The sequence below is a fragment of the Abrus precatorius genome, unplaced genomic scaffold (genome assembly GCF_003935025.1).
Source record: "Abrus precatorius isolate BTA unplaced genomic scaffold, Abrus_2018 Scaffold5, whole genome shotgun sequence".
NCBI classification, from domain to species: Eukaryota; Viridiplantae; Streptophyta; class Magnoliopsida; order Fabales; family Fabaceae; genus Abrus; species Abrus precatorius.
The window spans coordinates 18,838,786-18,854,925 of NW_020874395.1; the positions used below are offsets into that span (position 1 = coordinate 18,838,786).

General features: G+C 29.0%; 1 protein-coding gene across 1 annotated transcript; it reads left to right on the forward strand.

Moving 5' to 3' along the window:
• Window positions 1-1,490: 1,490 nt before the first annotated feature.
• Window positions 1,491-5,101, forward strand: LOC113867520 (peroxidase 12-like). Its single transcript, XM_027502900.1, has 3 exons — window positions 1,491-1,754; window positions 2,294-2,479; window positions 4,350-5,101. The coding sequence occupies exons 1-3, from the start codon at window positions 1,509-1,511 to the stop codon at window positions 4,956-4,958; spliced, it is 1,041 nt and encodes a 346-aa protein (XP_027358701.1). The 5' UTR covers window positions 1,491-1,508; the 3' UTR covers window positions 4,959-5,101.
• Window positions 5,102-16,140: the final 11,039 nt, after the last annotated feature.

Sequence of the window (16,140 nt, forward strand, 5' to 3'; positions counted from 1 at the left end):
GTAAAATGAGACAAAAAATTAAGTGAAACAAACTTAAATTTTCTCTTTTAATCAATTATTTAATTAACAAAGTCAAGGATCTTTATATTTTTCCTCTCTTTATACTTTGCATGATTATTGAAGTTATAGCTTAGGAAATAATAGCTTTACCATGAGTGGTTGACAAATATAAAAAAATCAAGATTGTGGCGAAAAGTATAAAGTGAAATTATATGTCTTAAGTTTTTCTCAAATATTTTCATGACAAAAATTTCATTGTATTCTTCTCTCTTTTAATTACTCTTTTTAGTTTAAATTTTTTACAAATTTTTCTTATTTTATTATGCATTATTTTAGTTAAAATAATTAAATGATAATATTTTCAGTAATTAAAACAAATCATGCATGACGAGATTCTAGAAATTCAATTTGAGAATTTTTTTAATTATTTTTCAACAAGTATACCCGTTAACGAACAATAATCGATGTTGAGTCGGATATTTTTTATGAATAATAATAGTAAACTTTTTATACATATTATTATTTTAAATGTGTTTTTATTGTTTTTTTATATTTTAGAATTTTTTATTTAGCAAGCCAATCTGTGAGACAATCCACCAAGTTAATGAGTTGAGGCAGATTAATATTTTTTAAACTCATTACGAAGTGAATTAAGTTAGGTTGAGTGGTTTTTTGAGCTGAACCCGTTATTAGTCACTTTAACAACTTTATGCCCTAATATTCTCAAGGTATTAATTAAAAATTAACAATAATAATTCTTTCATGAAAAATTACATTAAGGTGTATTATTAATTATAAAGTATAGTTATAAAACTTTTTAATAATTTTTTAATTTCTTAATATCTTTAACGTTTCCCTTTTAATAAAATAGTTGGTGATTATATGTCTCTAGTCTGCAATAATATATAGATATGGTGGGCGTAGTGTTTTGTCAAAAGTTTGTAATAATAACATTTAATTTCATTTATGTCCTACAGTCTAAAATATATTCCACTTCACTGTTTTAAAATTGAAAGGAATCTTTCATGGCAGAACATTTTTCATACAAGTTGCAAACTTATCTTGCCAAGAACATTTTATTTTGTCCAATTTCAAAACACTGTTATCAACTATAAAATTTTAATAAAACATTAACGTAGAAAATATTTATATTATCAGGATGTTTTAATTAGATTTTAATAATTTTTAACTTTAAAAAATGTTTATTTTTAAATAATTAAAAATATCCATCGATGAACATAATATATCCGCAACTTAAGAACAAAAATATGAAACATATACACTTTAGCACATAAAATTGAAAAACCAAACCTTGAATATACATATGGGAGAATTTTGTGTACACATGAATTCACCTAATTACGACGAAGTAGAATTTTCTCCTAAAAGAGTGTGGAGTTGATACTTTATTAGGATAGAAAACGTGTGGGACAGTGCCCATAGCCGCCCCCTCCTCCTATAAATAGTTACCTTGTGAGTACTCTAAGATCACACTAAGGTAAACAAAGATGGCTAGTTTGGGTGCTTCTCCTTCTTTGCTCTTCGTTTCTTTCATTCTACTTGCTTCACACATTTGTGCCTCTGAGCCACAAGCCAAGCCCCCAGTGGTAAAGGGACTATCATATTCTTTCTATTCCCAAACATGTCCTAAGCTTGAAACCATTGTTAGAAACCATCTCAAAAAGGTGTTCAAGCAGGACAATGGCCAAGCCCCTGGCTTACTCCGCATTTTCTTCCATGATTGCTTTGTTCAGGTAATTAAGTTCAATTATCCTATGAAGTGCCAGATATAAACCCTGTTCACACTAAAAAGACTTGTTCGAATTTTGAAATGTAATTCTACAATGAGAACATTTGAAAACAGATTCGATTCTTATAACTTATTTTAATTAATTGTTAATGTAAATTAGAACTAAACTAGCTGAAATATGTTTTTTCTGTTTTTATTTTTATAAAAAAATTAATTTAATCTTTTTCTATTTTTTATTTTTAACACCACTTTTGGTCTTATTTGTGACCCAATAAAAAATTAACGTGTCAGATTTTTTTATTAAGTCACGACATTACTAAAGATGAAAGGTTTAAAATTTAAAATAAAAATATTCTTTTAGGAATTAAAATTAAAATTTCACCAAATTTTATCCACAAGAAACATGTACATATTTTTGCTCTATTAAAATGATATCATTAAGATTGTAGTCAAATCATTTTTTCAAAAATTTAAAATTAAAAAAAAAGTTATAATTAACTGTTATGCTTCACCATAATGTTAAACTCTAATTTGCATGTGTAGGGATGTGATGGGTCAGTGCTGCTAGATGGGAGTCCAGGTGAAAGAGACCAACCTGCCAATGGAGGCATAAGAAGTGAGGCCTTGCAGACCATTGATGATCTAAGGGCTCTTGCCCATAAGGAGTGTGGAAGAATCGTTTCCTGTGCAGATATCACTGTCTTGGCAGCTCGTGATTCTGTTTACCTAGTAATCACTTCATCCCTCTCACTTTTTCTTTTATATTCTGTTTCTCATAATTTTGAAAACTCTATCTGCTTTTACTAGCTACAGTTTTGAAGTTTTCCTTTATGATATACAACTATCCAAGATGTTGAATGATAGATGATAAGTGACATACAGTTTAATTCATTTTTAGGATATTATTTAGTATAATTTAATGATTTTATATAATGTTTATTAAATAGTTTGAACTTGTTTTTATAAAATCCATTTAATAATAAAGAATATATTAAAATATATGATAAAAATATGCCTTCAATACTTTCTTTATAATATGTAATATTTGTACACGTAAGAACATATATGGGCTCAATCATATGAAGAATAAGGAACTGCCAACATATTTAGACTCTCTCTTAGGAAATCTCTTCTAAATATAAATACAATATAGTAATTAAATAAATCTTATTCTTGTAATCCAAAGAATATAGAGAATAGGGGTTCTTAAACCATTACTTAAAAACTTAAAACATGAATAATGATGAAATAATTATATATATATATATATATATATATATATATATATATATATATATGTATGTATGTATATCAAAACACTCAAATATTTGAATTTTGAACTTTGGAAGATAGAATAATTAACGGATAGAAAGGCCATCTGTATAATGATGACTCCTTAGGCTAGCTAGTGAAAGTCACAATCTAAAACCTAATTGATTCTACCCTCTTTCGACTTTTCAAATCTTTAAAGTACTTCCATAGTCTTCTAGTGGTAATAATAATTTATTTACAGCATATAAAAAATTGCTTAAAGAACTTTTAGTTATTGAATATAATTTAAATAAATTTATCCTTTTTCTTTAATACACTTTTTCAAAAAGTAATTCTATATGAATAATCCAAACACGGCTGAGAAGTGGAGATAATGATGGAGTTCTTTCCACGGCATTCCAGGCGGTAGTGATAACCGATTAGGTATCTGCTATGTATAAATCTGAAAATGAATATTTATAAATTCAGACGCATGTAAAAGTCTTTTGAAAAAGTAACACCGTGACTAAAAGCATTGAAATGATAAAAAAAATGAAAAATAAGATTTACACAAAATAAATATAGTATTTGTATTAAAAAAAGAGAAAAATAAAATTATTATATTAAAAATTATTTATATCAACCATAAAATTAATTTTTATAAAAAATTTAGTTATTTTTATTATAATATTTTTAATTAATAAAATTTAATTTAATTTTTAAATACTTTTATATTATATAAAATTAATTTATCAATTAAAATAAATAAAACAAAAAGTAAAAAATCCCGTTACCCTTCTCATTTTTTCTTTCCTTAATTTGTAGTTGTTTTTAATGGAAACTCCCACAAAGAGAAATCTCTCTCTCTCTCTCTCTCTCTCTCTCTCTCTCTCTCTCTCTCTCTCCATCCAAATACACAACTTCTATTCTCTCTTCATTTCTAATTCTATAACTCTTAAATGTATTTATCCAAACATGCTGTTATTTATGAAGTCCAAATAAAGCCTTGTAATTTTGTATAACACTAGTTAGCTAATGAAAAATCTAGGATTATGTCCTTTTCATATACATACAGGGAATTCCTTTCAACAGGTAATTAATAGGTTGTGACGAGTATAGAAATATATTTTTGTTTAAATGAAAAAAGTAATTATTTTTAAAATTAATCTGATTTAATATATTATATAATACTAAAAAATATATTAAATACTGTTTGTTCAACAATAATTTAAACGAATCGATAAATTAAGTTATTTAACTTATTTTTAAAACATTGATTAATATATAGTGTACTTGTTACTTTCTTTTTTCATTTTGTGACCTTGATTTTTGTTGAACTTTTGAGCAGACAGGAGGCCCTGATTATGCAGTGCCACTAGGAAGACGTGATGGCATAAGCTTCAGCACTTCAGGGACAAATAATCTTCCATCACCCTTTAACACAACCAGCGTGACCATCAAAACTTTTGCAGCCAAAAACTTTGATGTAACCGATGTGGTTGCCTTATCAGGTGCACACACTTTTGGTCGTGCTCATTGTGGCACATTCTTCAATAGACTTTCTCCTTTAGACCCCAACATGGACAAAACCTTAGCCAAAACACTCCAAGCCACATGCCCAGATGCAAATTCTGGTAACACTGCCAACTTGGACATTAGAACTCCCACAGTTTTTGACAACAAATACTATCTCGACCTAATGAATCGCCAGGGTGTGTTCACTTCTGACCAAGATTTGCTCACTGATAAGAGGACAAAGGGTTTAGTAAATGACTTTGCCGTCAATCAGACCTTGTTTTTCGAGAAATTTGTGGATGCTGTTATAAGGCTGAGCCAATTGGATGTGTTGACAGGAAATCAAGGTGAAATTCGTGCCAAATGCAATGTGATTAACAATAAGAAATCTGTATTGACATCTGTGGTGGAAGAGGCATTGCAATTCGTTGATCAATTTTAAGTTCATGAAGCCCTAGTTTCTTAGTTCTTCTTGTGTGTTGTTGTTTGCAAATTCCTTCTTGTTTCTTGTTTAACTTATGACTCTGTAATAAGTACGAGGTGTTTGGTATGTACTTCAGTTTGCAAACAAAGGAAAATTTTCTTTTCTAAGTTTTGTATTCATTTTCTTTCTTTCTTCACACACACACACACAGTATTCTGTTTTTCGTTATAATATAATCAACATGACTCTCCAGACACATTTTATATAAGGAAAAGACATATTAAAAGGAGTATAACGGACTCTTCAAACTATGTAAGTGAGAGAACATTTTTTTTATGCACACCACGGGATTATAGCATTTACTCTATATTTGTTAGTACCAAAATATGATTTTCATAATATCCTACGTTCCTGGAAATCAAAAGGTTGATCTGAGAAAATGATCTTATTGTCATACATCTCCATTTAAGCATTACGCTATTCTTTCTTTCGTAATAGTCACATTGACATTGACATTGAATTAAACAGTAATTTGCTACTAACAAGGAAAGTAATATGGATGCATCCCTGTTTGTGACAGAATTGGTAATTTGAAGGGTGAAAAAGAGTTAATCATTTTGAAGCTTGAGTGATAGTTTAATTAGCTTCTCCTTCCTCACTTAAAAAAAAAAAGTAGCTGCTTCTTGAGTTATATATTGCATCCCTCGCTCTCTCACACGCCCCCGTCTCATACCATGATGCAAGTGACAAGCAATGGTCCATTTTATAGGCATTGCTATCAAACACTATATATTTTACACATGCAAGTGACTAGTTGACCTACCTAACCAGGTAAAAATTGCGAGTTGGATGGAATATCTTACGCATGCCAGGCAGCTTAGCTCACTAAAATCTAGGTTATGGCATGTCAATTCATACAGATTTTTTTAAAAATATAATTATTTTAAATTAAATATATTTTTAATTAATGTAAAATATTTTTAAATATGTGTCATAAGTTTTTATTAAGTTTATATTTTTTTATTTTTGAGTTAATTTTAGACAGATCCGTTAACTTGTCATTCATCAATTTTTTATTTATTCTAATTTTTTTTATTTTTTTGTCTTTGATGGGCTAGCCCATTAGTCCATTGGCAACGCTTAAATAGGTTAGACTAAAAATTCTAGTCCATTTTCAAAAGACAAGATATAGTGAATTACTTGGTTTTATGGTAGACTTTTGATGACTTGGGGTGGATGAGCTGGCCCTAATTTGGCATTCGCATGCAAGGCTTGTAAAAGAATTGAGCTTTTTAAAATATTTCTCTCTTTGGAACAGGACATTTTGAGTGATTAATTTTAGGTAAATCTAGTGTACCCTTTCCTTATAAAAGGGTTACCCTATGAATCTATTAAATTTAATTTTATATTTTAAAGATTTAAAAAATATATTTATTAATTAATTCTTAAAAAATTTAATTATTATTATTAAATGATCCTTTAGTTTTTAGTTTAAAGTTTCATGAAAATGTTCAGATCAGTCTATTTTTTATGATTCTTCTCATCTCATATATATTAAAGGCACTATATTTATTCATTAGCTTCTCACGAGATTTTAAGAGTGATGAAGTAGATTATAGTTAACTCATTTCTTATGATTCTTCTCATTTCATTTACATTGAAGTCACTATATCATTCATCAACTTCTCACAGAATTAATTTAAGATTCTAAATCCTATATTTATCTTCATCCCCAATTTTAAATCATTGTTCATTTTCAAACTCCTTGTATTTTTCCTAGAATGATGTGCCCTAAATCATATGCAGCAGAATTGTGATTGTTGTTACAAATTGAATAAATCTCTATGTTTTGTTCATGAATCTCTCTAGGTAATAGGTGAATATGTGATTTCAATGTACCATTTGTATCGTTAGTGGATTTCATACATTAGTTAAATTTTGAATATAATTTTTTCTTTGCATTAATCTATTGTCACTTTTAAAAAAGAGAACTTCGTTTTCCTTTAGTTTTTTTGCAACAACAAAACACATGTTTATCAATTCCTTTCTCTAATTTCCCCATTTGATTGTTACTCTGAAGCAATCGTCCCCTTCTTCTTTGATTTTGAATTTCTTGTAATTATTTCTTTAGGGTTTTGATTTTTCCTCCTTGTACTATTTCCTATACAAAACTATACAAAGAAATAAGGTTGATAGACAATGCCGAGTCTCTATCAAAACAACTGAATTCTCTAAGGATTTTGTAATATAGAGATAAACCTAAGTTGATTCACAAAGACACATTTGTAGTTAAATTCAATTATACGTTTTCTTTTAAAGAATGCGAGTAAACTTTTGACGGATTGAAATTTGTAAATTAATTACATTAAACTACAAACAATAAAATTAAGTAAAAACAAATGATAAAAATATCAATCCACAGAATACCAAATGTGTGTAACTCTGATTATCACAGTATTTAAAGATTTTAATACGAATTTGAACATTTATCCAATTCAATTATTAATTCAATCGAACAACCTAATTGAACTAGATCATGTAACATCCTTGTTTTTTATATTTATTATTGTAGTATTGAATGTTGGTTATATGTATAAAATTAATTGAATTTTGGAGAATTTAAATGGTGTAAGCTGTAGAATATCTTGCTGTAGCGAGAAAGAGCATCTAAAATCAAGCTCTCTGACACTCACTCACTATAGCTAAGAACTCTCGTTGTAGTTAGAATGATAGACAGCAAAAGAAAATTTTGTTTAGTTTCTTCGCTACAACGAGAGAAGGGCTCACTGTAGCGAGAATATCACAAGTAAAAAGGTATTTAAGAGTTTTTAACTTGGAAATCTTGGATTACAATCCAAGTTTTTGACCTTTCCCCTGTTCTCTCTACTCTCTAACCCTCTCTTCTTAGAAATCTCCACTAAACTTTGACTTTTCTTTGAATCCGGGCTTAGAAGTTCACCCAATCAACTTCAATTAAGTTCTTAGAGCTTAGTTCTCTCATTTTATTTGTTTTATATATCTCTCCCTTCTCAAAATACTCTCTTTTGTGATATCTAGGAGAAGTTAGGACCTTTCACGAAAAACTCTCATAAACCTTCCTTTAAAACTATGTTTCAAGGTAAGGGGGCTTTATTTTTCCATTTAAAGCATAATAAATATTTTGTACCCATGAGAGTACTTTTTGTATGTTTACTTGTATGATTTTTATGATTGAATGATATTGGATTGTTGTGAAAGTATGTTTGGTTGATTTTGGGTGTTAATGATATATTCGGGTAGTATACGTTATTTTACTTGAGTAATGAGTTTGGTACGAAAAGAAGTATAGGATGAGTGTAAGAAGTTGAATGGATCTAGTGTGAATAGGTACAGAGATACACTAAGTATAAAGTTCAGAGATGATGGGAAATATGGGGAAAACGTAGGGTGTAACATCCTACATTTTGATTTAAATAAAATGAGATTTATTAAAGTATAATTGGAATAGATTTGGATGAAATTTACATTTTAGAAAAAAAAGATAACGTCATCAATAACGTTACCCTGATGTCATGTTGATGTCACATACGCGTACACAGTATTTTCGGCGTAAATAGTGACCACGAACAGTATTTCCGGCATGAACAATAAAGCAGTGAATAGTGTTTCCAGCAGTAAACAGTAAATTTTAAAAATTTTCTATAAAATGAGGACTTCACGCAAAATTTTCATTTTTTCACTTCTATCTAAGGTTTTCAAATGTTCAAAGGCTATATCTCACCATTTTCTCTCATACTAAACCCTCCTAAAATTAGATTTTTCCTTCAGATCTGTGATTCTACGCCCGTTCTAAAGAATTTCAAGCAAGTTTCTTTAAGTTTAAAGTTAAATTTACCGTTTGTTTCTCCTCTTCTTCTTTTTCTTATAGATGTTCATGGTGTTCTTAGGAAAAATTTCGTTCTAGAGTTAAATCTTGGGTTAAATCTTTATAAAAGCTCTGTTTTGAGGTAAGGGGACTCTACTTTATCATTTTCCTATGTGAACTACTTGTTTTGTGGTAGATCTGGTTGTATTCTAGTAGATCTGAGTGTATTCTTATAGATCTGGGTATATTTGAGGTTGTATATGAAATACTTGTTGATTTGATGATATTTTAATTGGTAAAACATGATTTTAATTGATGAAATATGCTTATATTTGATATAGTTGATGATGTTGTGTTGTTTCCATAAAAATAAATGGTGAAAAATACTTTTAATCGGTGGAATATGTGTTATTTGATCTTGTGATAAGTTTAATGAAAATAAAATATAAGAATAAGATATATGTGTGATTTGCTATATTAATGAGAATATAATGAAATTTGTTGTAATAATATTGAGATATGTTATTGAAATGATGAAAGAAAGTGTAAATATGCCATGGTTGATATGAATATGATGAGAAATATATGTGAAAAATGTGGTATGGCATATGTAATTGTGATTGTGATTGAAAAGAGATTGAAAATAGTTGAGCTGTGAATAATTATAGAGATATACTAGGGGTATAAAAGATGGGGGCGATGTGAAACATCTTGGGGAAAAGATGGGTAGCAGTGACATCAACAGTGAGCGTAGGTGTATCGTACGGCCACACACACTTTTCCTAACTTAGCCTCTTACCATTACATTTACTAAGGGGGTCGTGACTGCACACATATCCGTGATGTGGGGTCAAACCGACAACTATTTATAGGATTGAAACTGTGTAAGACCCGAGGTTGTGGCATCAGTGAAATTGTAATCATAGTGCCACAGTGAGTCTGACTAGATGTGCAGTGAGCACACGTATGTGAATTAAATGTGCAGTGAGTGTACATGTGATGAAATTTGTTATATAAATTTTTATTATGAAAGTTATTATATTATATATATACACGTTGCAATATGTGAGAAACTTTGATAGGATGTAGAGATTTATGATAAAATGATAAGTGTTCTATCATGAAAAAATATGTGTTATGTGCCAAGGTGATTCTATGTGATGTAAGTGTGGTAGGGTAGAGACTCACCCTTATATAATATTTTCAGGGAACGAGGACGACCAACACTCAACTCTGTGAGCTATAATGGATGGAGAACTGCTATAGGACTTAGCTGTGTTTGAAATATGTATTGATTGAAAGTTCTATAGCATTCATTTTGAGTGATAATTTGTAATAGTATTTATTACTTGAATCTTTAGCAAAAGCATTAAAAATATTGTTTATGAAAGCCTTTTATAATGATACTTTGTATTTTTAAATTGAGTTGTTTTCAAATTATTCCGCATTTGAAAATATTTTCAAGATTTTTTCATTCTTTTCCCTTATTATATTCAAAATTGTTGTATAAATAAAATATAAAAATAAGGTGTTACATAAGGTGGTGAGCGACATTTGCACATGTGTACACACTCTTTCTGAGAGCGAATGCGTCACATGGCCTCACACTCGTTTCTTGACTAGACTCTTGACTATACCTTTGCTAAAAGCCTTGTTATTGTATACGTTTTATCTGTATGCATGGGCTAACTAACAACTATTTACCTAGTTGTATAAAATCTCAAGAACTGTTGGAGGCATCGTATATTTGTGATCACAATGCACTGGAGTGCGTATGTGAAAGAGAGGAATATAATAAATTGTGATGGAATATATGCATATGTGATATATTGCTTTGATATTGATATTATTATGTTAGCTTATGTTCAATGGTTATGATTATGCTGTGATGTTGGTCTTTAAAATAGTGTTATGTTTAAATGATAAGATAGATGTTCATCCTTACTAAATATTTCAAGGAACAAGGATAACGGCACCACAAAGACAACTTAGATTAGTAGATTGTCTTGTTAGTAGTAGAATGAATTATGTATTTAGGGAGTATCAACGTTGAGTGTATTTTAACTTTAATATGAATTGTGAGGATAGTAATGTATGGATAGTAGAAATGAGTGTAAATTATAATGTTTCTTTCGAGTTTCCTGTAAAATCGTATCCATTATATCCTTAGTTTTTATATCTAGCGAGGGACAGTTAGCCCTTAAAGATTGTAAATAATGTTTTTACCTTCCACGAACATGATCTTTTTAGGAGACTTACCCAATATACGTTTGAGAGATTTTCCAATATAGAGGTTGTGGCAAATTTTGGTGATACCTACCTTGAAGAAGAGGAAGAACTGACTGTTGAGGATTTGCCCGAGATAGAGAGCTGGCACAATGTTGATGACTAGGACTGGGTCTTCAGAGTATGGGTGTGGATAGGGATTGCTCATAGGACTTAGTGTATTTTGTTTATGTAAATATTTATTCTAAGTCCTACAGGTTTTTGACTAATAACTTATAAATTATTACAATATTCATATGCTAATGGAATTTATAGTATCTGTATGTTTTTGTAACTGTTCCAGTATAATGTAATTACTAAGTCAAGAATTACTTTATACATTTATTCCCTTATTAATTTTGTGAACAAACTCATCCATAAGAAAACATTGAATTCTTCTAAATTTTATGTTATTTGTTTTAATTGAAATTAAATTTTTATGTTTTTCAAAAATACACAAATTATAAGGTATTTGAGAAGTCAAAATTTAGGGTGTTACAGATCACAGATTAAATCAAATTATCATTTAACCTAACCTATATTAATTATCAAATTAGAATATCAAGCAAATCATAATTTGAATTCTAACTACAGAAAAGTTAATTACGATCGCAATACACAAATCCGAGATTAGAGAAAAAGAGAATAAACTCGCAACAATTTGACTCAGAACTCAAATAAGATGTATAACATTTGGATTCCGCAGATTGAATAGGAAGTTTAGCCTTCCATCGAAGCACTTAACACATGCGAGAATAAGAGAATTCGAGAGAAAGTAAAAACAAGGATTCTTATTTCAGTTAAATCTCAAAAACTCAAAGTGTCTAATCGCACTCCCTAATTCAAAATCTTATTAGTTTATTTATAGGTTCTGATTAGAGTAAATTAAGCGGCCAAAATTCGGGCCTCAATAATATCTAAAAGCCCAAATACAATATTCAATAAATCTTTCTCAACTAAAAAAAATCATAAAAAATCAAAAACAACTCTAAATATAGTGATTCATATATGCTTTTTGAAGCCCTGGATATGTAGAATCCAATACAACTAGAATCGGCCAAAAATGATATCTATAGAAAAAGGTATAGCTAAAAGAGTAGTCAGAGGTCAGAATAACGAAAAATAAAAATTAAAACATTTATTTGTAACAAAAATAATTTATTCAAATAACTAGAAAATGATAAAAACTCTAAAAATAAAGTATACGAAAAGTGTTTATAAATCAAAATAAAGCATATGATTTCCCCATTTGATTATTACTCAGAAGCGATCGTCCCCTTCTTCTTTGATTTTGAATTTCTTGTAATCGTTTCTTTAGGATTTCAATTTTTCCTCCTTGTACTATTTCCTGTACAAAACTATACAAAGAAATAAGGTCAAGAAAAATAATATAATAAATACGATAGTTAATGATATCGAAGAGAAATTTGAAAATTATAATGCATTCTTATAGTTAAAGGACCTCAGAGATTGTTAAAGGATACATTAACGAATGATAGAAAGGTAAGATGAGTTAATTGTTGGAGAATCATTCCTGATAAATTGTTGAAAGAAACATCCAATGATTTAAGGTTTGAAAGCTTTCCTAAGGAAGAGGGAATGTTGCTAATAAGTATGGTATTGGATAAGTTGAGCACAACAAGACCTATTAAGTCTCCCATGACCTTTGGAATCTCTCTAGAGATTCTGTTAAATGAAATATGAATGGCTATCAAATAATAAAATTGTTGGAGCCTCTTATAAACCATGACCTTGCCTTTCTTAAACATTGGGAATGCATAACCAACAAACTCTGGACACCAAGGGTACTTTCCCAGTCTCACTTGTTGATTCGTCATACCGTAATTGAAACATGTTGGAAGCTTTCATGCAGTTCAATTGCTAGATCAATTTTGATGGCAAACTTCCAAGAGAACATATTGTGTGAAATATTGATGATGTGAAGTTTAGCAAATGTGCATGTAGTAGGGCACCATATAGATCCATACAAAATATTATGATGTAAATCAACAACTTTCAACTGATGAAGAGCTCACAACCAAAAGGAAAAAAAATCATTTATGTAGTTTGTGCTCACAACAAGATACTCTAGCATTGTACATTTCACCAATGCTCTTGGAAGCTGACCCTGCAGATTGTTATGGCTTAAATCAATCATTCTTAACCCACTTGTTATCATATATGTTTGAGGAATGGGGCCAGACAAATTAATCACTTGTACTTGTAGCTTCAAAACTTGTAGAAATTGACTAAAACTTGCAATACATGGGGGATTATGCCACTAAAGTTATGGAGGGATAGATCAAGATGCACTAAAAATTTCAAATTGCATATTAGTGGAGATATTTTTCCTCTAATTGTATTCTTTGAAAAGGTTAAGGTTTAAAGACTTCTTTTCTCCCATAACCAACTAGGGAGAGAATTGACATTATTGTTTGACATACAAATGCCTCAGTTCACCCATATCCCGAAAAAAATTTGGAACCTTAACAAAATTACATAAAGACAAAAGTAACACTTAAATTGGGGAAAAACTTACATTGGAAGGATTTTCTCCACTAATTAATGACAATTTATTGAGTGATAAATCAACAAAAAATAGCATTTTGAGCACTAAAAAATTTTCAAGCTTTAATTCCCTTTCCAACAAATTATTGGATAGACCATTAGGTTCAAGTTCTCAAGTTTAAAGAGAGTTTTTGGGATTTGACTCTGAAGATTATTATCCACAACATCCAAGAAAGCTAAATTGGTTAGGTTCATTATCCAAGATGAAATTTCTCTACTTAAATCGATACCAGGTAGAGATAAAAAGTTAGGTGGGTGAGATTCACCAAACATAATAGAATAGGAGCAGTGATAAACGTAGAAATGCTGATCTTGCTCTAAAGCACCTCTTGGTTTAGAAATATGGTGATTGAAAGTTACATTGGAAGGTTAACTGATTATCTCTTCTTTTAGAAAAATTAGGGTAATCAAAATACTAAACTTGTAAATTAGTCTATCTTAATCATCTGGTAATTTGATACTTGTAATAATCACAATTTAAAATTAGACCAAAGTAGGAATTGGTTAGGTTATATGTATTCCTACCTATAAAACTAGTGGAGTAAATAAGAGATGGACTGCACTATTTAAGTTATATAGCACCTAAAAGTCACTCTGCCATTCTATTTGCAACATTATTTAAGTTATATAGCACCTAAAAGTCACTCTGCACTATGATTATGTAATAGAGCCACTATTTGAGGAAATTAACAACTATGTTATACTCTTTTGGAAAGATTTGTATGCATGTCATTTGGTTTATTTGCACAAACTTTTGTTGAAAGAATAATTAGTCTCTAACTATCGATATCGATATCTTTTAATGGTTATGCGTTGTATATATTTCTTTATTTTATAGTAGTTATGGCTTGTGAATGATGTATTTTGTTGCAAAATAATTTACCATTTGAATATCTTACATATTTGATTGTTCAATTTCCTTTCTGTCACTGATCCAAATTTCTCCTTAAGTGATTATTTTATTGATATACAATAATTTTTTTTTATAGTCACATCTTGGCAGTTTACTTTTTACAAAATTTGGTAAGAATTGGATTATCCTTCTTAACTTGGCTTCCCGATAAGTATTGTATCTCCTTTTTCACTTCATTACTTCTATTCTACAAGAACAAGGAAAATTGTGATAATGTTGATAACCTCACTATTGCATTACTTCATTTTGTATATACATCTTTCTATAAATTACAATTGTTACACTATGTATATCAAGTATCATAACAAACCAACTATTTCACAGCACACAGTTATAAAATTATTATTATATGATAATTGGTAAATATTTTTTCAATTTCTCTCATCCAATTTACTGACTTCATTTATCATACAAGAAGCATATTATTGCTTTGGCTACCATAGGAATTATATAGTAGATAAATTCTTTTTACTTTTGAACATTCTAGTATCTAAAGTACATGATTGTATTATGATGAAAATAATTTTGATTTATTCTTATTAAATATTATTAATATTTATTTAATATTTTTATTTTATCTATTTATAATTATTTTTATTACATTAGATCATGTATTTTATCTATTATTTTTTTTTTCATTTTAGGTATATACACTTCTTTAGACATCTAAAAGACATTTTACGTATGAAAAATATAGGTAAGCTTAAATTTTATCCTCAAATTGTCTATCACTTTCAATTAATTATATATTGCTACTACATTTACCTAGTACATGACCTATACATAATTGTGTTATCATGTTTTTCTCAAATATTTTAACTAATAATTTAAGAAATTTGCTAACATGCAGAACACTTTTGAGCTAGTTAGATGCAAGTTGATATTGTTTTATGATTACTGGGAGATGGCTTAAGTATTACTAAGGACACATTGTTATAAATATTATTTGTGTTTGGGTGTGTGTATATGCATTTTTAAGTTTGTCATTTGTAAATATATTTCTCTCTCTTTATGTGTTGATTTATCATAGTTTATTTGCTTTGATTTTGAAATATAATATGTTATACTATTATGACCAATATCTTTGCAGATTATTAAAAATGGCAAACAATGATGAAGATTGTATTAATTTGAATAATGAAATAAATTAAAATTTGATGAGATTTACTAACAACAATAGTCGTCAAAATAATGAAGGAAAATATGTCAATGTAGTTGATAATTGTGTGAAGAATATTAAAGTTAACAATGACATTGAAGACGAGGTTTACAAAAAGCTAAATGAGTTGTCCACTGAAGATATATTTGGTCTTGAATTTGCCTATGAGTTTGAAGCATATGAATTTCATCAATATTATGCAAACTAACATGAATTTGTCATTAGAAAAAATGATATTGATCATAATGCTATAGGCAATATTATCATAATTACCATGCGATAGTTGGTTTGCAAAATAGACTAGTGTGAAGTAAAACTTAATCAAGTAATAAATGCCTTAAACCAACATATGTGTAATTCATATCAATTGTTTTATTATTTTAAAAATTATTTTAAGTCTTCAAATGGGTGAATGAAATTTAAACACTTGTGAAAGACAATAAAATATCCT

Excerpts from the sequence above, each read along its gene's own strand:
- LOC113867520 (XM_027502900.1), top strand. The coding sequence starts at position 1,509 with ATGGCTAGTTTGGGTGCTTCTCCTTCTTTGCTCTTCGTTTCTTTCATT. Across the intron at positions 1,755-2,293 it reads TCCATGATTGCTTTGTTCAG|GGATGTGATGGGTCAGTGCT; the intron begins GTAATTAAGTTC and ends TTGCATGTGTAG. Across the intron at positions 2,480-4,349 it reads CTCGTGATTCTGTTTACCTA|ACAGGAGGCCCTGATTATGC; the intron begins GTAATCACTTCA and ends ACTTTTGAGCAG.